At 29.0% G+C, this 24161-nt stretch overlaps 1 protein-coding gene across 1 annotated transcript; it reads left to right on the plus strand.

Moving 5' to 3' along the window:
• Positions 1-9154: 9154 nt before the first annotated feature.
• On the plus strand, positions 9155-11453 carry LOC105108890 (probable WRKY transcription factor 70). Its single transcript, XM_011003387.1, has 3 exons — positions 9155-9674; positions 10441-10545; positions 10699-11453. The coding sequence occupies exons 1-3, from the start codon at positions 9331-9333 to the stop codon at positions 11207-11209; spliced, it is 960 nt and encodes a 319-aa protein (XP_011001689.1). The 5' UTR covers positions 9155-9330; the 3' UTR covers positions 11210-11453.
• The last annotated feature ends 12708 nt before the right edge of the window (positions 11454-24161 follow it).

Consider the following 24161-nt stretch of genomic DNA (forward strand, 5'->3'; position numbering starts at 1 on the left):
TTCCGCTCTGCTTACTGCCTTATTTTTTCCTTTCACAGTTAAGAATTATGCCCTTTCCTTCTTCTCATTGAGGGCAGGGCATGACTTCCTTTTGCTCTCCTTTTAAGGGCCTCAACCTCAGTCAAACACTATGCTGGGACCGGAAGAGAAGCCATTGAGGGAGAGTGAATGGGAAAATGCCTAGTTATATTATTTTAAAATCATTATATTTTCTTCGTTTACCCTTGGTATGGAGACATAATAGTGCTGTAACTGTCCTGCCTATCTACCCTGCAGTCCCTCTCCCCCAAAAATCCTAATCAACCTTTTGTTAATCAATTACATTGAAGAAGTGTTCATGGGTTGTGTTGAAAAAGAAGTGATTAATTTACCCCTAATCAATTTTTACATTCTTTATGCTGACTACTTCATCTTGGCCTAAGCAAAAAAAAAAAAAAAAAAGCAAAAAACACAAAAGGGTCCTTGCATTGACATATCAGGCTTCTAAGTGTAATCCTTGCTTTATGATCGGCACTCGTTGCATTCCATGAGCATAGCTGTTAAACTAATGGTGTTTTGTCGTTTTAACTTGATTTGGTGATTGTTCAAATTGCATCCGACCACTTTTAAGGGGCATATTTGCTTTCCGAGACAAATATTTCAGTTGCTAACATGGTAGTTTGCCGCTTGAACGAGCTGCAGAGTTGTCATGTGGTGCTCTGGGACCTAATATCCCAATAAGAAGGAACACATAGCAGGAAGAAAACATTAATGAAGTCAACTTTCCATTCGAACCACTTAGCAGCTACCCATTTTGTTGAACTGGTGTCTTCTTATTGTCTGTCTTTGACTGCTGCATTGATCTGAAATTTTTGTTTGGTTGATTGGTTTTCTTCTTCTTTTTGTCATTTTTGTTAATGGAGTCATCACCTGGAGTCAATGTCAAGGCATGTACTTGAAGACTCCATACCATGTAAAATTGATTGTATCTGTATGCTGGCAGTTCTCATGTCCATGCTGCTTGAGGACAATGGATACTAATTAGTCGATTGGTGCCTACTGTTTTTGTCCTTTTTCCTCTGGTTTTCCAAGCTACAGGTTTATAAAGATAAAACAATAGATAACAAGAAATTCTTTTAAGAAAACTACGAGCTACTGGATTGTTATCTTATTGAGGGATCCACAAGTAGGCTCCATTAGTTTAAACTTTAATTATTTTTTTTTTAAAAAAAAAAAAATATTTAGCATCCCTTGTTCTTCTTTATGGTACTCTTGAATTCTTGCCCACTTCTGTGCCTAATTTTTTTTTTTCCCGTATTCCATTTTGTCTGTGCATTTCCTGGCAGTGCACTGACCTAAATTGAAACTTCGAGTCTCCTTACATAAAGGCTTAGTCTTGTTCAATTCAACAACCAAGTTGAATTGATACGTTCTTAGAAAAGAAGATTAAAGAAGGAGGGCACGTTTGTGGCTTTAACTATAGTTTAAAAATCAACAGAGAGAATAAACTAGTTTTTGCATTTCAAAGCCGGTTCGAGGATGGTCCAATCCTTGCTCGTGGGAGAAGAGAAAAAAGTTAGGGCTAATATACTAAAATGTGATGAGCTGCTGGCTCGATGACTAGTGCTGCAGAATCTGAATCATAAAGCTACAAGTTTTAGGTGGTAAACCATTGATAAACTCTATAATTTATGATTTCTTAGCAGTGGTCTGGTAGTAAAGAAGACATAAGACATGTTCTTTCCCTTCATTTTTCCACGTTGACTTTTCGTAAATTTAATTGTTTTCTCTTCTGTTTCCGTGTTTTTGAAGAATTACTTTTTATATTTTTAGTCAAATACATTGTAAACTCAACGAACAAATCACTGTCACTTCCTGGATGCATCGTGAGATAAAAACAAAAACCCAAATTACACCCTCAACATTATAAGGGAAATATAATGCTTTATCTTGTAACTTATGGGAAGAAATTGGATTTTCTTTTACAGGAAATTTGAGGAACTGGGTAGTCTTTCGAGCCAAATTGGCGAGTTAGGATTAGTTGAGATTATTGTATTGTTAATTTTTCCACAGGTGAAGTCCAAGTTTGCTACTCCTGTGAGTTGTTTCATGCTTATGGGAAGAAATCATGAACTTGTGCCTGCCAGATGTTCTTTCAACTGAATTGAAAGACCCAGATCTTGAATGAACTCTGAAAGCAAGATCAGAGGAGAAGGGTTACTGTAAATTGACGTTGATGATCCAAATTTTTGCTAGGTTTGGATAGCTTAGGGTTTTATATTTGGTAAAGAAAGGGAGAGCTGTAATTTCATTATATTAACACGGTTGCAGTTTTTTAGTCATTTATTAAAACAAAAAAGATAATATTATAGATAATTCTAATTTTTTTCACGTGGATGTAAAATATTATATAATTTATAAACTTAGAGTGTAATTTTTTTAGAATACAAATGTAAAGAGAAGAAACAACAAAACTACATTAAAAAAAAAGTAACAGAACTCATTTAAGGATGTATATTTAATTTGTCGAGGCAAGAACATGTGCTGTCAAATTTATGGAAGGTTTATTTAATCAAACTCTTGGTGGATACCAGAAAAGACAAAAAGCAGAGAGGGAGAGAGAGCTTAAATTAACCAACGAGTGGACTGGTATATCTGAGAGGTTTTCTAGGAAACCAACAAGTGGATCGGAGTGGACTGGTATATCTGAGAGGTTTTCAAGGAAACCAACAAGTGGATCGGCCGAGCAAATACCATGAAAGTTGACTGGTATTTCTTGGTGGTTTTCAAGGAAACCAGCAAGAGGATTGGCTAAGCACACACCAAATACCATGGAAGTTGACTGGTATCTCTTGGAGGTTTTCAAGGAAACCAGCGTGAGGATTGGCTCAGCAAATACCATGGAAGATGACTGGTATCGCTCAGAGGTTTTCAAGGAAACCAGCAAGAGGATTGGCCCTCACACAGACCATTACAATTGTATATTTATGCAAATTGTCGGGAGGTCCCCTCTTAACAGATTAAAAAAAGGGAAAAATGAAGGGAATACAGGGATCATCGCTAGTGTGAACAGCTTCCTGCTGTTCATATTTTAGGCACGAAGAGGAAAGAATACTATAAGAATTCAAGAGGCAGGCGAGTGTGAAAGCTCGAATTCCACACGTGGGTTAAGGCATTTTGAAATGGGATGCATGAACATGGCCCAGCTACACAGACTCGATCATGGCATCAATCTAGCCACCCTCTGCGGGGATCAGAGCTGTTGCTTGCATCTGTGTAAATGCAAACCTTACCATATTAAGCAATTTTTAATCTTTCACAAGAAAGGAAACTGGAGATTCCTTTTTAAGATTGTGGTAATGGCAAATCATTTTTCTCATCTCTAGTCTTGTTCTCCGCTATTGGCTATGAGATTCAGGAATTTATTAGAATTGATTTAAATAACATTGCTTAATTCTTTTTTTAAAATAAAAATTTAAATGATATATTTTCATAATTTTTTTAAAAAAATTAAATCTAAATAATATTATTTCATTTAAAAAAAAATTAAATTAGATTTTTAACAGGTTTAGAGGATTATGAGTTGATGTATTATGTTATTCAAATTCAACTTAATTTTTTTCTACAAAAGGCACAGTGAAATTTTTTTAAATGAAGGTAACATAAAATCATTGAGTGTTTGTTAATAGATTAGAGATTATATTCTTAAAATAATTTAAAAGAAATTATTGGGATGAACATTTAAAAGATTATGTTCATCCCGGATCAAGAACAGAATTTCATGTCAACAATTAAATAAATAGTTCTTCATATATATATATATATATATATATATATATGTTTATAAATTAGTGTATAGCATAAGATCTTTTATTTTTTAGGACAATGAAACAATCAATATAAGAGGACAAGCATTTAGTCAAATAAACAACAGATTTGTCCCACCACAAAACATGCATCACATGGAAAATCTGAAATAACTATGAAATTCATTTGACACCTATTTCATCTATTTTTTTTTTAGTGTTTTCCAGTTGTACAAAATTTACACAGTATATATATATATATATCCCAATTTCAATTAGCCTGTAGGTAGACTAGTCAGTCACACCTAATTAGTGTATATATAATCTTGCAATTATTTTAAATTTAAAATCAATATGCGAATTTAATTAGTAAAACTAGCTTTTAGTTTGAAACGAAAACCCAAAGATTATATCCTCCAAAAGAAATTATCAATCTCAATTCCTTGTATTCATTTTAAAAGAGAAAAATAGTAATCTCTTTCCAGAGAACCAAAAAGCAAGGTCTTTCAGGACTTACATGAACAAAAAAATTATTATAAACTGATGTTATTTCTTTCATAGAAAATTCCATTTGTAAGTGAGTTTTTAAAAATAATTTCATGGATATATAATCAATTAGAAAAGGAAGAGATACAAGGCCTTGTATGGGTTTCAAATAGGCAAAATCCAAGCTTGTAATTGTCCAACTACCATAAATATGTTTTAGACCATGAAGCAAAATCCACACTAGGGTCGATCAAATAAGTTAGTTTAATTTTAATTAAATAATAGAAACAATAGGTAACAATAATAGATAAACTAAAATTTAAAAAATAACCATGATAATCTAGAAAAAAAATATTTTTTTTCAAAAGAGACAAAAAACATAGCTCAATTCTCAGCCTATTAAATATATAATAAAAATATTTTGTAAAACAAGACAAAGAAACTAACTTGATTCAACCTAAGTTAGCATGACAAATTTGCAACTCGATAATAAAGATCGATTCAACTTAAGTTAACCCGTTAAACTTGTGGCTCAGGTTATGAGATCTAAATAAGTCAATAAAAAAAATCACAAAACTCATTTTTTGTAAAAAAAAATCAACTCATGTTATTTTTTTAAATTTGTGGTCATAGTCATTAAACCAAAATCATCATATCTAGAAAAATAAATAAATAAATCAATTTTCAACCAATCAAATATTGAATTATAAAACTAAAAAAAAAATTCAATTATATAAAAAAATAGTAATTAAAAGAATAAGATCCAAAATTGAAGTAAAAAAAAATTATTTTTTATTAAAGAATGAAATTAAAAATAAAAACTAATTTAACAAAAGGACCTAAACAAAAAAAAATCTAAAGAAAAAGGACTAAATTGAAAAATATAACATATCACAAATTGAGATTAAATGATGAAATTGATAAGAAATCAAAATCTTACAAAAAGATCAAGAACAAAAAATAAAAATTAAAAGATTAGGAACCAAATCTTACATTTTAATAAATAAGAAAATAACTTTACAGTTTTGCATGCATGACATGATTTTTGAGTTAATAAAAGAGAAAAGTGGGAGGAAAAAAAAGTCTTTGGGCTCACATTGCCACCCTAACACCCCCACACATTGTCCCAAAAGGAAGAGGACGCCATATAGGTTCTAATAACACCATTCAGAGGGTGCATGCATTTCCCACACGCTAACACGAGCATGGCACGCGACAACTTTTTTTTTTTAATTTTAAATATTATTTTATATTTAGTAAAATATCAGATCTACCTTTATTTAATATTATAATAATAATATAAAAACTATTGTGAAAAATACCAAAACACCCTTGGGTGCTAGTTTATAATTTTTTTCTTCTGATAATTTTTTGGTCATTTCATTATGCTTTTAAAATATATAAGGAATTGTTTGTGTCTTATCAATCTAGTAATAACTAATGATCCTTATGAAAAGATTTTAATGCCCCTAAATAGCCAATTAAATAATTTTTTTACGAGAATAGCAAAATCATCATGACATTGTTATAGTTAGCAGTGCCTATAAGTTTGCTTGAACAATGTTTTTTCTCATAATATTAGTGTTTTTTGATTACTAGATAGGTGGTTCGCGCTATACTGCGGGTCATCTTAAATGTTTTTCATAGTAAAAAACACATTCCTAAAAAGAAAAGAAAAATCAAGAGCTAAACCATTTACTTGACTTGGTTTAATCATCTTGTAGAACTTGAATAATATGAAAAAAAATATAACTACAACAAAAGAATTAACAAAAAACTAGCAAAGAAAAAAAGGTGAAAAAAATTGACCCGGACCCATCTTGATTAGCATGCCATATTTGTGATATGGTCATAATATCAGGGTGATTAAATCCAATCAAACAACCCAATATTGAAAGACAAAACTAAAAAAAAAATTATTTTTTAAAAAGCAATAAAGAAAAAAAGGTCTAACTCAACCTAGGTTAAGTTGTTGACCTCACGACCATAGCTATAGAATTGGAATAACTTTGTAGAAAGAAAAGCAAAAACAATAAAATTATAAAAATTAATTCTCAATAAATCAAACATTGAAGAATAAGATTGGAAAAAAAATTAAATTTAATAAAAAAAACTAAAACAAGACTGAGGTTAACCCATGTTAATATTCAAAATCTATAACCCTGAACATGAGTACAATACTAACTTTATAAAAGACAAATTCTTAAAAATAACAAAGTAAAATTCTCAATTACAAAATAATGATGGATGAAATTACAAAAAAAAAAACTAACAAAAAATGATAAAAATAAAACAAATAGCAATAAAAAGAAAATGGACCAAATTTGACATAAAAACAAATTAAAATCAAATATTGAGGGATAAAATTAAAAACAACATTCAATTAGGGAAAGGATAATAAATAAAAATTAAAAAAATTAGGAACTAATTCTTTATAAAAATTAAATAAAATTAAATAATAAAGAAAAAAATTATAGAAAAAAATAATTTACAAAAGATAAAATAAAAAAATAGTAATAAAAAATAAGAGCTAAATTGTTTACAAAAACAAATAATTTTTTTTTTTTATCAAGGAGAAGAGAGTTAAAAGGTCAAGGGGAAGAAAAAAATCCATTAAAGCTATATCACTAATCTACTATTAACATATGTCTTATCATTGAAAAGACATTTATATTTTGCTTTTAACATTATCGTTAAAGATTATATTTAACTTTTAAAAAAGTTTATACATGTCATCTAAAAGGTGTGAGCTTGGCACACCCACTAACATATATATTGTATACACTAATTATTGTTTTTTTTTTTGTAAATAAATTTATATATATAAAAATATTGAAGTGTGCTTGAATCTATTTAATAATTAAAAAAATATAATAAAATAATTAAAATACCTCTAGATGTAGATACAACATGAGAAATTAAAATTTCAAAGTTGGTTAAATAATTAAAAAAAAGGTGAAAAAACCCCTTACCCTATTTTAAATGAAAATTAACAATTTCATCATGCAGTAAAGTATTAAAGGACAAATTTATTCTCATTTAATTTGATAATATTAATTAGACTTCGTAAAAATAACAGTTTGCCCTTCAATTTATACTTCCTTGACTTACATTGTAGAAGATAAAAACACCATTACAATATAACAACTTATCCTGCAATAAATCTTCCTCCACAATATAATATTTTATGGATAATATTTATTTATTTATTTATTATTATCGTCGTCATTGCTCTTATTATTATCAAGTCTAGTTTTTTATGGACATTATATTTCCTTGATAAAAGTGGAGAGAGGCGAGCTGGCCCACAAGTGATTTCATGGCTGGAGCATTCAATTGAGGTTCATGAACCTAGCAAATGAATGGTGTACGAATTGTACCCTTCATTGAAATTAAAGTTGGTCCCCTTCATCTTATCGCTGCTCATGCATTCTTATCCAAACTTCAAAAATAAAATAAAACAAAATAATGATTCAGCACAATCACTTTTCTATTATAATCTTGAGATGCTTGCATAATAAATTAAGTTTAAAGTCAATATTTAATAACTTGTTAAATTCTTTTAAATACGATCAAAGCTTAATTCAAATTAATACTTCTATATTTTTTTAGATTAACGTGGATATCTAGACCAGTTTATACGTACTATGACTAATCTCATAGGTCTTGAAATTAACGACCATGTAAGTTTTCAGTGACCATAATATAAATAATTAAAAACTCGAACCTGAGATCACAGACGAAGCAAACCCTTTCATCCTAAACCCTTATCACTTGACTATCACCTAGATAGTTATAATATTTACATATTTGTTTGAGGGTGTAGTAGTTTTTGTTTAATAATTTTTTAAAAAAATATTTTTATTTTAAAAAAATATCAAATTAATATTTTTTTAATATTTTAATATTAAAAATGATATGTTTAATATAATTTAAAATCCAAAACATTTTTCAAAAAGCTAAACATGTTATTATATTGCACGAACAACTAGGAGAAATAACCAATCAGTTGTTGTCTTCTCGTTAGATATCCTAATTGCCCCTTATACCCTCCCCGGGCAACAATAAATTCTAATTAATTAAAACATTAATCTAACACTTCATTTCATTTTATAAAAACATAAATAAACAGTGAGGGCTCCTATTGGCACACCGATAGGCCTAATTTAACCATAAAGAAAATGGGAATTAATTTTTTTTTTCTTTCTCCTTTTTATCTCTTTATTTTGGCTATTTATTATCATATTTTTTAAAAAATATTGGTAAAATGACATGGATAACTTTTTTTTAATAAAACAACACAATTTATACATATTTCTCACATTTGAAAAACATGATATTTATAACTATAAAATAAATATAAAAAATTAAATGAAAATAGTATTATAATTAATTATTATACTATTTCCTCTCTCTTACTCATTTAATAATTTTTATGAGACAGCGACAGGTTATAAATATTACAAAGGATGACTTCTATAAATTGTAGTATTTTGTCTAAAGATTTTTCGATCGTGCTTTTCAGGCAATACTTTTAATTTACTCTGATTTATTTGGGGATAGCGTTCTTAGGTGAGCGTCGTAAAGTGAGGGTTATTATAGGTATTTCGTGACATTAAAACAAGGAAACTAGTCCGCACGCTGACGCGGTCCTTAGTGACATGGGAAATTGACATCACGTACCAATCGTCAGCATCTAAAATGTCATATCCCACGCGCTACTTGGTGACGTGTTGAAAGACAAGCAAATAATCCAGCAAAATTCAATTAGATTCCTCGTAGTTTACTCCATCGAAGCGCGTGATTTACAAACAGCGCCCGGGATTGTAAATCAAAATTTTGTGGAATTTTCTTGCAAGGTTCCTTCAGCTTTCCTCGCATATGCCGAGAAAAATGCAATGCAGTCCCTCCATCTTAAAAGGATCCCTTGGACTCCAATTGTGGTCACTACTTAGCCCTAGGTCACACTAAAGAGAGCTCTCGAGGGTCTACATGCTCCAATCTTGGCCTCTACTTAGCCCTAGTTGAGATACCAGAGAGAGCACCCAAACCCCAGAAAATGGATTCTTCTTGGCACGGGAATTTGCCAGCAAAAAGAAAGAAGGCGATAGATGAGCTAGTTAGAGGTCAAGAAATTGCAGCACAACTTAAACTTGTAATGAACAAGTCTGTTGGGGTTGATGAGTCTCTGTTTGCTGAGGATCTTGTCAAGAAAATCATGAATTCTTTCAATAGTTCTCTTTATTTATTAAATGGGGGTGAGTTTGATGAGGTTGCCTCCCAAATTCCGCAAGTGGGTTCACCTTGTTGGGATGGCCGGAAGTCGTCGAAGGATTCCGGGGAGAGTGGCAAGGGTACTGCCGGGTTGAAGGTGAAGGACAGGAGAGGATGTTACAAGAGAAGGTAATTAATTAATTTCAAACAATTAATATGCTGCTGATTATTGATAAAAACCGCATTAATAATATTACTTTTCATTTACAATTCCACCAGCCAAGTAGAGCTTGTTGAAACACCGTTAAGGAGTAGGGATCCATAGTTAAACGATAATCTAGCCTCTCATCTGAGTCTACAGAATCTCCGATTTGGATTCTTCTTTTCCGACTTTATATTTTTTTTTAAACAAAATTAGAATCAAACTAAGGATGATCTTATTTTTCTTTTTGTTAAGAACAATTTAGATGCCTGTATATTATTTTTCATTAATCTCTTTACCTAAAGGTCATGACGGATGTGGATGGGGTAAATTTCCCCATATGTGTTGCTTGTAATTATATTTTCTTTTAGACTCAGGCCCCATTCCTCATGCTTGAAAAAAAAGAAAGAAGAAACCAACAAAGAACTTACAAGTTGCTAGCTAGGACATCAAGAAACAAGAAGGTATCTTTGCTTTGAGTGGACAGTGTTTTTGGCCCCCTCCTTGGCAAGCTCGAAAATTAATTCACTAAATATCATGGTTGGATATTGCTGGTTTTTTCATGTTTATTCTTAGTATAAAGGTACTTGTAAAATTATTTTCACTTGATGATGTTATAACTTGATTATAAGAATAAATAATATCAAAACTAAAATTAACATCTGAATTATGATTAATTAGTGCATTTTTCTGGCAATTGTTTTCCTTTTATTTCATCCTAATTACCCTAAAATTGAATTTTATTACTTGCAGAAAGAGTTCCCACTCAAGAACAGATGACTCCACTACTCTAACCGATGATGGCCATGCATGGAGAAAATATGGACAGAAAGTGATCCTCAATACTAAATATCCAAGGTATAGATATATAAAATTAATTTCAACACTGAATTTCAAACATGATTAACCAGTCCATATTTTAATTCTTATCTCTTAATCATCAAATTTCTAGGAAAACCTAGTTAATGATCGAACAATCAATGAAATCAATATTGCTGCTGTGCCCTGCAGGAACTACTTCAGGTGCACTCACAAGTATGATCAACATTGTCAAGCAATCAAGCAAGTGCAAAGAATTCAAGAAGAACCTCCTCTATACCGGACAACATATTATGGGCATCACACGTGCAAGAATTTGCTAAAAGCTTCTCAGTATGTCTTGGATCCAAGTGATCACCACGACATAGATTCCTCGATACTGATAAGCTTTAACAGCAATGGTGATCACCCTTCAAGCAAACCAAGCAACTCCCTCCCCACATCCTTCCAAACAGTAAAACAAGAATGTTGCCACAAGGATGATAACATGAACATACCAAGTTATGATCCAACCACCCACTATAGTAATCAAGCATCATCTGATTATCTCTTGTCACCTGATAATTATATGTCTGCATTTGATCACGGCGATGTGATTTCTGGGGTCAACTCATCTTGCACAACGAGCTCACACAGTTTGGACATGGATGGTATCATGATGGAATCTGCTGATTTCGATGATGATGGTGTTTTCGGATTTTAACCTTGATAGATAATTATTTTCACGACATTAGATATTGCAGCTTCTTTGTAATTTCCGCCTGGTGATCAAGAATGTCCTGGTTATTTTCTTTGAAAAGTGTTAGAAGCTGCCTAGCTAGGTACGTAGCTAGGTTAGCACAATGTAGAAACTAGGTGTGTCTCTTTCTTTTTTTGCTTTTGGACTGTGTACTTAATTTGCTTATAAATTAAGGAAATAATCGAGGTGCAGTACTTTCCAGTCTCTATCAGTTGCATTTCCAGGTAGAGAGAAAATCCAATGCTCTTGATCTTGCATGGAAATTCAATGTATGACCACATACAGCACTAGTTGGTGCTTCTGCACATTATTAGCTAGCAAGCATGGATGAATGGACATATAAGGCGAATGACTTTTACAAGAAGCAAGAAGAACCTGATATTCTAGTCATTACCATAATTATATCAATACGAATTGATTAATTTAATAATCTAATTTAAATAAAAAACAATAACATAAAACAAATTACAAATAGTAAAAAACCACCTACAAGTAATAAATAAAAAATAAGCTATAAATATCTTACTTCAAAGAGAGCTATAAATATCTTACTTTAAAGAGAAAAAAGAAAAGATTGTTTGAGGCTTGTCATTACTTTATTGAAGATATCAAAAAAAAAATTGTTAGAGACTTGTCTTTACTATATTGAAGATATTGACCATAATCAAAAGAGCTTGTTGAGTTGATTTAAACTCAACTATAAGACAATATTGAAAGAAATTGCATGGCTTGCTAGAGTAATGCCTTGTAAAAATAAACTGAATAAAACACAATAAAATAAATATTTATTTATATTCAATCAATCAACTTTATTTAATTAAAAAAATATTTTGAGAAAACATAGCTAAGAAAACAAAACATAAAAAGACCTAGGATAACCCAATCAAATAAAAAAAAAAAGGATGTAAAAAGCATATAAAAAAACAATGAGCTTAATCTCCAATAAAATAAAAATTGAATGATAAAATCTAAAAAAATATTAGCTTAAAATAATGATAAAAAAAACAACCCCTAGTGAATGTCCTTAAGCTGAGTTAATTTTTCAAATTGAAATACATGAAATTCCAAAATAGAGTTAACCAGAAAGGTTAAATCAAAATCAACTTAATGTTAAAAAATGAAATTAAGTGTAAAAACAAAATACCAAACTAAAAACATTAGAAAAGCAAAAAATATCAACTTAATGTTAAAAAATAAAATTAAGTGTAAAAAAAAATACCAAACTAAAAACATTAGAAAAACAAAAATTAATGATAAAAAGAATAAGGATAAAACTTGATAAGAAAAAAATCAAGGATGAAATGACCAAAATATTTATTCTATAAGAATTATCTCAGATGATATAAATAGTAAATAAAAGAAAGTAAATTAAATAAGACAAGTTTTAAAAATCAAATGAGGATGAAATTGAAATAAATTTCAATTTTCATAAGTTATTCTAAATAATAGAAATATTAAACAAAAAATTAAGGACTAAATAAAAAACAAAGAGAAGTAAAAAAATAATAATAATCAAATAAGGATAAAATTGAAGCAATTTTTTATTTTCATAAATTATTTGAAATTAAAAAAAATATCAACCAAAAGATTAGGGATTAAAAAACAAAGAAAAGCTAAAGGGCTAATCTGAAATATTGCAGTGCACAAGAATCGAGAGAGAGAAAGGGAAAAAAAGGCAGAAAAAAAGAAAAGATGACTGTTGAAACCAAACCGAAGCTTTGTTTTCTACACACGCCATCTCAATATAAAGGAGATACAAAGATGAATTTGACTAATAATAGTATCTCAGAATGATATTTTTAGTTGTCAGAATCAACCACAAGCACCACCTAAAGATAACGAAGCAGTTGACATGTTGAAACATGCCCAACATGCGCTGGCATTTCTTTAATCCATTTAATTTTTTAAAAGACAAAGCTAACCCTCACTTTATCCACTGACAAAAAAAAAAAACCAATAGTATAATAACTAAAATCCAAAGGCAATGTTATTATTGTGTAAAAACAAAGGATAAGACACAAGCACTCCTCTTAGCCCGCCAAAGTTTTTAGTTTATAAAGCTAGATTGGAACTTTATTATACACTCTATAAGTAAAAATACAAATCTATTACTAAATCATACCAAACAAGCATTAACTTTAAGGATATTTATGATAATTTGCAGTGAAATTTAAAAAGGTAACTATCTATCTTTCCCTAAATTAATTTAAAAACATCAAAATACCCCATTGTAAAGACAATAATATCCTTATTTTTTATGCAAATGGTTTTTTTTTTTCCATTGGTAAAAAAGTGTATTGTGTCCTATGGAACAATAAATTCTCCTCCTTTTTTAGTGTTTATATGTACATACATATAAGAATGAGCATATTGTATTAATAAGATGATGAAAATTATAAAATAAAATAAAACGCTAGCTAGAAGCAAAAAAAACCATATAGACATGAAACCACATACAAGCACTCAACATTAATGTATACTAAAAGTTTTATTTTAATTTTTTTTTTAATTTCATCCGACAACATTAGATTTAATATGTGTTGCATTTTATAATTTCTTTTGACTTTTTTCAATGAAATTATTCCGATTTTATGACCTAGGTCGCTAGTTTTACGAGTTAATTATGTTGACTCATTTTTTATTCTAAATTTTATTTGTCTACTTTGGATTGATTAAGAATTCAGTTTTATAATCATAATTATTTTATGATTTACTTTCTATAGGGTTATTATGCTTTCATAACTCAGGTCATGAGTTTTATAGGTTAAACAAGTTGACTAGGGTTTTTTTTCCTTCTTTTAATTAAATATATATTTTTTTATTTCACCCTTTAATATTGGGTTGATTGAAAATTAAAATTTATAAATTTTTTTATTTACTTTCTATAGAGTTATCCTAGACTCCCCACCTAGATTTGATAGGTTAACTCGAGTTGATTTAGGTAATTGTTTTTTTCCTTTTTTATTTGATTTTTTCTCAATTTAATCCTTTAAAATTGTATTGATTGAGAATTGGGTTTCATAATATTTGTATTGGCTTTCTATGGGATATAACAGTTTTATGACCCGGGTCGGGGGTTAAACAAGTTGACTTGGATTTTTTTTCTTTTTATTTTTAGTTGAACTTTCTTCAAATTCATCTTTCAGTATTTGATTGATTGAGAATTATGCTTTTTAATTTATTTTAGTTTATATTATATAAGGTTATCCTGATCTCATAATCTAGATTACAATTTTATTTGGTTGACTAGAATGGTTTTTTGTGTTCTATTTTTAATTGATTTTTTTAATCTTATCCTTCAACAACGGATTGATTATGAATCAAATTTCATAACTTTTTTTATTATTTTTTTATGGAGTTATCCTGGTCTTATTTTCTGAGTTTAACAGGTTAACCCGTGTTGACACGGCTCATATTTCTAGATGGCTTTTTCTCAATTTCTTCCTTCAATATTTAATTAATTGATAATTGGGTTTAATAATTGCTTTTTATAGAGTTATAAAGGTCTCATGATTTAGATAGCAAATTTAGCAAGTTAACACAAGTTGATCCGAGTCAATCTAATATATCGTCGTATCAGTACTTAAAAAATATATCTTGATTTTTCTTTAGTTAAACTAGATTTTTATCGATTATCCGGGTTATCTTTAAACCTGCGAAATCAAGCAAGTCACATTAGATCAATCCTTTTTTAGTTAAACTATATTTTTATCGATTATCTAGGTTATCTTTAAACCTGCAAAATCAAACAAGTCACATTAGATCAATCATTGTATAGTTAAAAAAAAATTATACTAAAAAAAATAACAACACCTATATATATATTTTTATATCCAGAATAAATTTAATCTGATATGCAGCATAATGCAAGGACAATAGTCTATTGTAAGCACCAGACATGCAAAAAAAAACAAAGAGGATATGTCCATGAATAATATTAATACTATAATTGTTCTTGATTTGCTTATATTTTATGATGATCAATTAAGTAGTTTAAATTTTAAAATTATTTATGTGGGTTTTTTTGTTTAAACATATATATTAATTTAATAAATAAATTATAGAAGTCGTGTGATATAAAACTTTCTGTTTTTTTTTCAATAATTGGGATTTTCGTAAGCACAATGCTTTAATTCTCGAAAGAATAATAATAATAATAATTAAGTAAGTAAAAACAACAAGAATAAATTGAAAAAAATGGTGATTGAAAAGACAACAAAAACATAAGACATTGGATTATAATTTTAATAAAGATCATGGATCTCATGCAATGTAATTATTCATAAGTATCCTGAAAGTTCTTTGTAAGAAACATTATTACTCTTTCCAAAATATTAAATGAGTTATAATCATTTAATTTAATGTATATGACATGTAGCCATCAAGCTTCACATTGATGACGACCTCTCACCCTTTTTCTTTTTCAAAGGTGTACGTAGCTTATCTTACTCTCTCTCTCTCTCTCTTTTAAATACGGATCTAGATCTCACCATTAAAGCCATATGGTTGTGTACTCTTTTTTTTTTTTTTAATGAAATATAAATTATTTGTTTTCCTCGGTCATTATGGTTTCTCTCCTTTTGAATGAAGGCATGATGGGATGTCTTTGACTAGTGGGAGAGGAGATTAACAATAATTGACAAGTTTCTTTATCTTTCATTGTTGAGGTTTGTTCCCCCGTTTTGGCACAGTGTTATTTTTGTTTTTTTTTTTTAAATTATTCTTTAGCTAAAAAGAATATAAATTGATAGATTTTTAGGTGTGTATTTATGATTTTAATATGTTGTTTCTGAAATTAAAAAAATATTATTTTAATATATTTTTAATTAAAAAACCCGACATTATTAAACAAAACTCATTTATTTATTAGTGTGTGTAGAGTATGGGAATGATTATTTAATTGTAATTTATATAATATTAATAAATTTTCTATTTTAAAAAGAAAAAAAATGTAGTGAAATCTACCCATGAAATTCTTGAAGACCAATTTGGGAAAGCTTTCACTATAAATTAGCATTACTCTTCGTTCTTGAAGACCAATTTGGGAAAGCTTTCTCTATAAATTAGCATTACTCTTCATAAGTAAGTGTTAATAAATGCTTTATAATTACTAATATATATCAAAATGAAATTCATTATAGAAGTATTCGTAAATACTAAATAGTAGTAATCTTTTTTTTATATTGTTAAAACCAAATAAATTTAATTTTAATTAATAGATTTTTAATTGGGCTATATATAACAAGTTTTGATTTAATACTCAAATTTAACCTACCAAACTCTTGACTTGGGGTTAAGATTTGGTTAACTTCATAAAAAATAAGATGAAAAAAATTATAAAATTTAATTTTCAATGAATTCAATAATGGAGGATGATATAAAAAAATTTAATTACAAAAAAACAAATTCAAATGAATTAGATTAGCCTATAAAACCCATAACTTGGATTATGAAATCAAAATAATATCATAGAAAATAAACAAACAGAAATAAATTATGAAAATCAATCTCTGAAAATTTAATATTAAATAATAAAATTAAAAAAGTAAAAATTAAAAAAGTAAATAAAAATTAAGAAACAAAACAAAATCTTGTTTCAATTAACAGCAAGTACGTGAAGAAGAATGATTCTTGTTGATAGTATTCAGATTGTCGGCAAAAAAAATCATCTACTCTATAAATTAGTTGTCCTTTATAAAGTGTAAGTGAAGGTAACTAAACCTTAAATTGCCACCATAAAGGTTTTGAGACAATATCGGAAAATAAAGTGTGCAGTTTACTTTGATGTCTTGTAATGTAAGGTTTAATGACTCTTTTCTTCTTCTTATCTATGTTTTGGCATGCACACCGGTTCATGCTTTGTCGCACATCCATTTATTTATTATTATTATATCTAATTTATATAGTTTGTTGCCTAACCCATGCTTATATCTAACTTTCTTTGGAAATTAAATATCATCCATAAGTCAATTTGAGACAATAACATATAGTTATTAGTCAAGTAGATTAATCTAATTTTTTTTCTTTTTTTAAAAATATGAAAAGATTTCGTTTAAAAAATAATCAATAATTTTTCACTATTAATAGACTAGATTATTAATTAACACATGTTTTTAATATGGTCAACTCTCTCTATTTATTATATGAAACTCAGCCTATATTAGATTTAAGATTAACTCGCCCGAATTTTAATAACCAAGGATATTACCGCTTTACAGTTATGTAATTAAAATATATTATGAAAAATCAAACTTTGATTTGAAATTAAGATATATACTGAAAACTAGCATAAGTAGACATTCCCTCTTGGGTTTGTAATTTAATTATCATTTATCTTTTTTATTTTTTTCAATAGGTGATTCAGTCAAAAGTTGAAACTTCTCACTCTGGAAATTTAGAGAGAGAGAGAGAGAGAGAGAGATGTTATCTTCTGATAAATCAGACATACCCATTAAGGAGATACAATAACACCAAACCATTCAATTATTCTTTCTTATTCAAATCAAGAATTATTTGATTGCATGGCAAGGGAAGGCAAGGCAACGATGATTGATTACTTGGAATTTAATTAACCCCATTATATAAAAAATGGAGATATTTTAATAATCCAAAGACTAACAGTAGTGGAAAAAATTGACTATATATATATATATAAACTTAAAGATCATCATCACGCGTACTGTACTCAACAGAATTCAAACACAATGACAAGTTGTTTTGATTTAAGTTCACAAGATAACCAGAGATTGTAAGAGAATTTAGAACAACAGGGCAAGTTGATGATAAAAATAGAGTTAATAATTAAGGTAGTTGACATTAGTTAGTTAAGTAGAATAAGTGTACACATTTAAGAAAAAAAGAGATAAGCGACAATTATTAGAGAGAGTGACAATTATTTTCAAAAGAATTATTGTAGCCAATGACCTCTTTTCTTGATGGAATCTCTACAAGTGAGCATGACGTCTATGAACCCTAAACTGGGTTTAATTTTCTGGCAACGTGCGTGACCCTCTAGTCGGGGTGGTGGCGGTGGTTGGATTAAATATATCAGCCAGCTAACCCTCTCTTTTTTTTCTTTTTTCTTTTTAATGCCATCCTTCACACATGAATTAAAGCATTCACGAAAGCTTGTTTTCCTTGAAGTTTATTCTCAAAATTAAAGTTAAGATCATGATAACGTGTGAGAAAACCAGTCATCAAATTTGAGTTTCAAGAGTAATTTTACGTAAATGCGTTTGAAGGCATCATGATCTCAAGATTTTCAGTTTCCCCCCACCCCTGAGATGACAAGATCTAGCAACACTTAACATATAGAAGAAATCTAGCAAAAACCAATCATTTGTGATGTTTAATTTCTTTTCTATTCTTTAATATACTCATTCACGAATGATTTTCATCCATTAATAGCTATTTGTACCGCAGCACTTGAAATTGATAAAAACATTTCTTCTAAGTCAATAAAAAATAGAGAAAGTATACATTGATATTGAATTCAACCACTATCAGAAAATGAATAAATATGAATGAAAATATTAAAGGAAAATTTTTATCAATAAATTTTTGATGGAGTTTATTGACGAATATATATACTTTTGGTATATACCGAGAAAATTAAAGTGAAAAAAATTGAACAAAGCAAGAAAAAATAATAACATATCATTTTTTAATAACAAAATTACAGATGAAATTTATTCCATTGGTAAAATATTAACACTGTTCATCATGTTAATTACAGATAGAATCATCAAAAAATTTTTTTTAGCATTTTTCAAAGAGCTCTAGAACTGTTCACTCTCCAATTATACTGTTAATTATTATTTTTTAAAGACAAAGGCACCGACGGATGAAAAAGTCGTCGATGTTATTTAGCAGATTTCTAAAACAAAAATTTTTTGTATGTTTTTTTATTAGTAAATTCATCAGTAAAATAATTTGTTATTGCCAAGAGACTTACCAATAAGAAAAATTACTGATGAAGGATTTTTCGACGGATCATTTCTGTTGGTAAATTAATCACCAAAGAAATGATAGTGCACCTACCAACAAAAAATTCATTGATAAATATAAATATTAAATTCATTGATAAATATAAATATTGTGATGGTGAAAGTTGAAGAAGTTTGGATGTTTGGTTATACTTTTATATATATTATTTATTTTTCTTACTTCAAGGGACCTTTTTTATTGAGTTAAAATGAATATCTTTGTCCATTTATATTGAAATCTACAGCACATAATTTTAATAGAAATAATTGATAAAATGATGAGAATAAATAAATAAATAACCTAAATAGTACAGCCCATTAATCTTCTCTATAGAGATATAATATAACTGAGATCGATAGTATAAGGACATGTAGATAGGGTTTTCAAATATAAATGATTAGTAACCTTTTGCTACAATTTTAACAATCTCAAATATTATCATATATATATATATATATAGACACTGAAGTGTATTATCTATATATCATTAATTAACACCACATGAAGAAAGGAGAAAAGTGCAGTACCAAACACAGGAAGAAATTGACTGTGTGTTACAGTAAACACCACATGGTAGCAATTAATAAAGTAGTTTCATGGATGGTGCCTTGAGAGTGGAAGAAACGACAATGACGAAATGTAAAAGCTTCCCCCATCGCCATCAGCTTAATTTCCCGTTAACTTTAAGGACTGCTTGAGATTTCTTTCCAGCAGGTGAGTGTGAACGCAGATAAGGATTCACCTTTTCCAAGTAGAATCGTCCAATCTTTCTTCTTCCAACTGCGTTCAGCCCTCGTGGAAATGGGACGAACTGGGTCTCACTTCTCATGTCCACACATGCATCTCTGGTCTAATCAAAGACAAAAACTGAAAGAGAAGTAACCCAGCCACTCCAAGTTGGGGCTGCCTTGCTGGCTGCTCAGCCATCAAATTTGTATGCTTTAAAGAGCTGAGCTTTCTTGAACAGGTTGCTAGACAAGCGTAGCTAAGGATACGTTTAACCTGTCCCTTTTATGGCTTTTCAATCCTTTATGCTCTCACATATTTTCTTTTATAGTGCACCATTAGCACATAAAATACAAAAGAATGGTGAAATAGCATAAGATAAAAAAATTAGTAAAATAATACAGTTTAAAAATATCATAGTTTAAAAACATAACATTACAATAATGTCGTGGTTTAGAACTGTAATATTTGACTAAACATCACGGTTATAGACCGTATTATTAAATACTCGTGAAACACGAGATTTATAAACACTTTGATAGCACTTGTTTAGCTGCTCTGACAAGAAAAGCTGTCCTTGAAACACTTTTTCTTCAACTGCCCTACACAAAAAGGCAAATAGTGTAGCTTCAACTGGATTCACCTTATCTGAGGGGTCTTCTAAGCTATTTTAGCCACAGACTGATGGGGAATGCTAGACAGGAGGTAAATTACAGGGATGTACGTAACCATGTAATATCTGACAAACTTTATCTGACAAACTTCATGATAGAGCTCTTAATTTTTTATTTTTATAGAAATAGGTTTCTAAACAATAAGATATAAAATCATTTCAAAATCTTATTAATATGTTTCTAAACAATAAGATATAAAATCATTTAAAAATCTTATTAATATTGTGATTGCGAACAAGGACATGAATTAAAAGTTTGCATGTCATGTTTTGAAACCGACATGTTGTGATTTATAACCCCCAACATTCAAATATTATATTTTAGAAGCATGATAAGTAGTTTTTGTATTTTAAAAACATGAAATTTAATTTATATTTTACTTTTGAAGTGCAATAAGATTATACTTTACTATATCTTTATATCTTTATGTAATCCTCTTAAATTTTTAATTTACTATGTTAATTTAATTAAAAAAAATAACCTTTCTTTTTAGGGGTCTTCTTTCATACATGTCTTCTTTCATGCATGTGAAATTTTTCTAAGCTTCTACTTTTTTTCTAGATTGAGAAGCATGTAGAATAATATTTTCTTAACCTAAAAAGAAGATGCTAACAATTTAGACAAACAAGATTTTTGGTAGCATTTGGGAATGTGATTCAAATACAATATTATTTTGATGTATTTTTAAATAAAAAGTATTTTAAAAAATAATTATCACCATAACACCAAATATTACCTTTATAAGATGGTAGGTTTGGTTTGGTGGTAGATGAGGGTTTGGTTTTTCTTAAGAACAGATTATTAGATGGAAAGATGGATCTGGGGTTCAACATTAAAGGGCTAAAATGAAGATTTTATATTTTATGGGAGATCATCATGTACAAAAATACTTGGATATTTTAGAAATAATTTTAAAGTTAAGGGACTTTCCCGAACATTTGGGGGGAACGCAACATCCTAGGTCCGCCCTTGCCATGCTATAATCTAGATAGCATACACAAGTCCCTTAATTATCATGGTGAACAAGAAAACTTATTTTATATATATATATATATATGTTATTTTCACCGCACTTCCAACTTGATAGGGTTTGAATTCTGTGTCATTTTGTATGCCTAGCTTAATTAAATTTGGATTTAAGAAGATAAACCCCATACATAAATACATAAATGTCTCTAGATCAGGCTGTTCTTGATATAGAATCTTGAATTTCAATGATTAGATGAGAAAGAAAAATATAATATCAATCCTGTTATTATTTTTTTCATTGACATTTATTTTGAATTTAACACTTAGTTCTAGCAATAAAACATAACACGAATCATAATAAAAATAATAATACAGAAAAATCTAAGATTTTTTTTTTGTTAGTACGACAAATCATAATACCAAAAAGATACTAACATTGTTAGTACATTACAATTGAGACTTTAGGGCATCTTCTTTTTACAAGAAAGCTAAGAAAACATCATGAAAGCAAAATCATAATAGGAATATTGCTGTGTCTCAATCAAAAGATGGTGAATATATATTCCTGGGAGCCATGTCTATGATGAAGGGGATTCAACTGCCTTTTCTTTTGGGTATTGCTCTCCCTCTTTTTATCTTATGTCTTTCGATATTTGAATCATTACCCAGTGTCCTTAGGGTTCTTTCACATCATCGTCACCTAATTTCTAAAAAGCAACCAAAAACAACAAAAGAGATAGGTTATTATTAATATAAAAAAAGTAATTATATAAATTATAGAGAATAATACAAATTATTTTTTAAATTTTATTTAATAAATTAAATTATTATATTGAGATAATTATTTACTATGGTAATCAAACTTTAACGATCAAATATTTATGAGTTTGAATTTCATCACTCCTATTATATTTAATAAAAAATTAATCATAAAATAATGTAAATTTATATAAATTTTAAATTTAAATAATTTTTATTTAATAATATAAATTATATGTGAAAATCTTATCTATTAAATTAATTTTTTTGAACACAAGCAAGCATCCATTGACCATGGTGAGAAATTTGGAAGCAAGAAAGGGAGTGAAGTGTGCTTCAACGGACAAGCAATGATGCTTAAGTCTTAAGACTAATCCCCAAGTAGGCAGGTACTGTTAGTCTTCGTTAGTGGATCCATTGTTTGTTCTTTTTTTGGGTTCTTGCCAGAAAACCCTAGTTTGTTAAAAAAAATAAAAAATAAAAAATAGAGCTAACTTTGACACCCCCGTTTAATTAAATTTATTTTAAAAAGGAAAACATATTTTTCAAATATTCAAATTCCATACAAGGCTGCAAATCAACTGAGCCTGCTTGAATTACTTTTGATGTGTTGAAACCAAGATTTCTTTAATTTGATCCATTCTCAAGCCAGATTCGCATCTCTAATGGCCATATCTATAATTAACGAGCCTATACAATAACTTGGCTTATTTTTTTTTATTAATTTATCATAATTATAAACCAATAATGATGAAAATAATTGGGCATAATAATAAAAAGATTAAAATAAAATAAAGAAATATCGATAGCATGTAAATTGAGCTCCTTTTACGAGTTTGTTTACCAAGTTAGATGTGAGATTATTTACAGTTTTTAAGGTGGTTTTTGCTTACTAAAATTAGGATAAAAGAGATTAAGACAATAAAATTATGTCTTAATTACAAACACAATCTAAAATTACAAATTTAACAAGCCAGTTTATGAGGGAAAACAAACAAATTTAGTTAATATATATCAAGTTAAAGTCATTCATAGAATGAGTATTAAATAAGTCGTTGAATTGATTGGTTAATCATAACAAATAAGCTTTCTAAAACCTAATGGAGTTGAATTTCAAATTACTTTAGACCCTTCTGATTAATGAAAAAACAATAGTAAAACCAATTACTTTTCAATTCGGCCAAAATTAAAATGAGGGGATCGCCACCAAGAGAAAGATTGCGGATGCAGCAATTGTAAGATGTCGTATCTTCATCAATATTAACGAGTTAGCCATGCATGTATATTGGTTTATGCCGTGTGAAAATCATGCTCCCAGCATCTGTAGCTGATGACATTTGTTATTGTTGGATCGTTGAATGTTCATTAATTGCCTACTCATGTGATATTCTGCACCTTTTGATACTTTGTATCGTTAATCTTGTGGCGAAAGATGGAGATTGGAATCTCTTTTATGCGTAAGTTAATGTGATTGTTGCGTAACAGGTCAAGTGGTTTCTGCACTGTTGATGGTAAGCTAAATTGCCATATGATTTCGTTTATACCCTTCTGGCAAAAAGATGTGATTTCTAGCAGTCAAATGGGCACCTTATGTGGTGAAATGGTCCTGCGGATGAGTTAGTGTTGCAGAAATGGGTGTTTTGCCTGCAAAATTAGCCTCGGTACAAAATTTATCAATCTAGCTAGTTATGGCCATCGAAAGGAAGCCCTTGCACATTTCTCTAATCATCAGGCTTTTGATTTGTGCTCTCGTATTTGTATTATTTCACGTTTTCTCTGAAGTTTTGGTTCGTTTCAAGTTC

Source organism: Populus euphratica, unplaced genomic scaffold (genome assembly GCF_000495115.2).
Source record: "Populus euphratica unplaced genomic scaffold, PopEup_1.0 scaffold230.1, whole genome shotgun sequence".
In the NCBI taxonomy this organism is placed as follows: Eukaryota; Viridiplantae; Streptophyta; class Magnoliopsida; order Malpighiales; family Salicaceae; genus Populus; species Populus euphratica.